Here is a 1475-nt window from a genome sequence, read left to right on the forward strand (position 1 = left end):
AAAAAAAAAAGAATGTCACGTTTTTCGCTCTCCTCCAAATCCCCTCTTTTACTCATTCATGACTTCAAACGCATTCTAAAATTTCACTCTACAACACATAAACGCAGAACCTCACTTTCTACACCCACATAGCCACTTCCCAGATCTGGAAACTACACACAAATATAACTCCTTTTTATCACCTGTGTCGTTGTGAATAATTGTCTCTTGACGCAAGATTCCATCTTGTCTCTCGCCAAATTCTGCCGTGTCTACTTTGGAGTTTTCTTCATCATTTTTTTCTTCCATCCGTTTGAGGATAACAACGATAAGCCGATACAGCAGCAAAAGGATAACAAGAACGTTTTTGCATGTGAAGAAGATGATGGAATATGTGATGAGGTCGTGCCTGAAAAAGAAACGAAACAAAAATGTTTGGTGAGTGGTTACTTATATCTTTTAAGGGGAAGGGATTGGAAATTAATGAAATCTGTTATGTTGGAACTAATGGGGTGCCCTATTGCGAATGTTATGAATATTGTGCAGGAGAATCAAATACCATATCCCAGAATGCACCTGATGAATGAGAACTATCAAATAATAGGTTACTAATTCCGTTGTATAATTCCACGAGAAGTGGACTCTCATACTTGAAGCAAAAAGCGCCTCTGAAGCCTACTTGTTTAGTCGCTTACTACTGCTAGGAGTAGGAGTGGCTTTGAAAGATACAGAGGAAGATCTAAGCGCACTATACGGGAAGAACGTGACAATTTTATTAACCTAGTATGGTAAAGGGAAAAAGCGAAAAGGGGTTTCTTTTTTTACACTTCTGTAGAAACAGTTTTGTAAGTTAACACAATGAGAGGTTATGAGTACGTGAGTGAGTGATCCACTGAGTGAGTTAGTGGGTGAGTGAATGAATGAGTGTATGAACGAGTGAGTGATATTTACATAATACTTACTGTAACAAGGTGTACAACCTCACACACAAAAAAGGCCCATCTTGCATGGAAATGGTTACTATCAAGCTCCAGATTTCGGTATGAATTAGAACGCTACATAAGTTCGCCCTAGACTCGCCATCATCATCAGTCTTTCTACGGTCGTCGTTGTCGTTGTTGCCGTCCTTTCCAGGATCACCTGGTCTTGACTCTGGCACACCTCCTATCGCCCGAGGTTTTTTTGGGCTCTGAGACATGGTCAGAACCAGACTGAACTGAAAACAGACCAGGGAACTCAGTCCATTTTACAATGCGTATAATGATAACAAGGGTGTGACGTATTATTGCATTTAGGATGGTACAACAGAGGGACGGCGAGGGTGAGACACAGCAGAAAGACTGAAAGACCGGCACACTGTTTAGAATGATGACATAGAGGCAAAGACAGGGAAAGGGACATAGAAAAACAACAACACAAGATGATGGGGGAAAAGAGACAGAGAGAGGGACAGACAGTCAAACAGACAGACAGACAGACATATATATATATATATA

The 1475-nt window shown here is 40.6% G+C and overlaps 1 protein-coding gene across 1 annotated transcript in view; it reads right to left on the reverse strand.

Moving 5' to 3' along the window:
* Positions 1-1475, reverse strand: part of LOC101862216 (transmembrane protein 26) — an 18824-nt gene that overhangs the window by 582 nt on the left and 16767 nt on the right. The window contains exons 5-6 of the mRNA XM_013088182.2: positions 942-1195; positions 183-388 (exon numbers count right to left, since the gene is read on the reverse strand). Of these exons, the coding sequence (XP_012943636.1) occupies positions 183-388; positions 942-1195 (460 nt within the window). The remainder of the gene's footprint in view (positions 1-182; positions 389-941; positions 1196-1475) is intronic.

The sequence above is a fragment of the Aplysia californica genome, unplaced genomic scaffold (assembly GCF_000002075.1).
Source record: "Aplysia californica isolate F4 #8 unplaced genomic scaffold, AplCal3.0 scaffold00698, whole genome shotgun sequence".
Taxonomy (NCBI): domain Eukaryota; kingdom Metazoa; phylum Mollusca; class Gastropoda; order Aplysiida; family Aplysiidae; genus Aplysia; species Aplysia californica.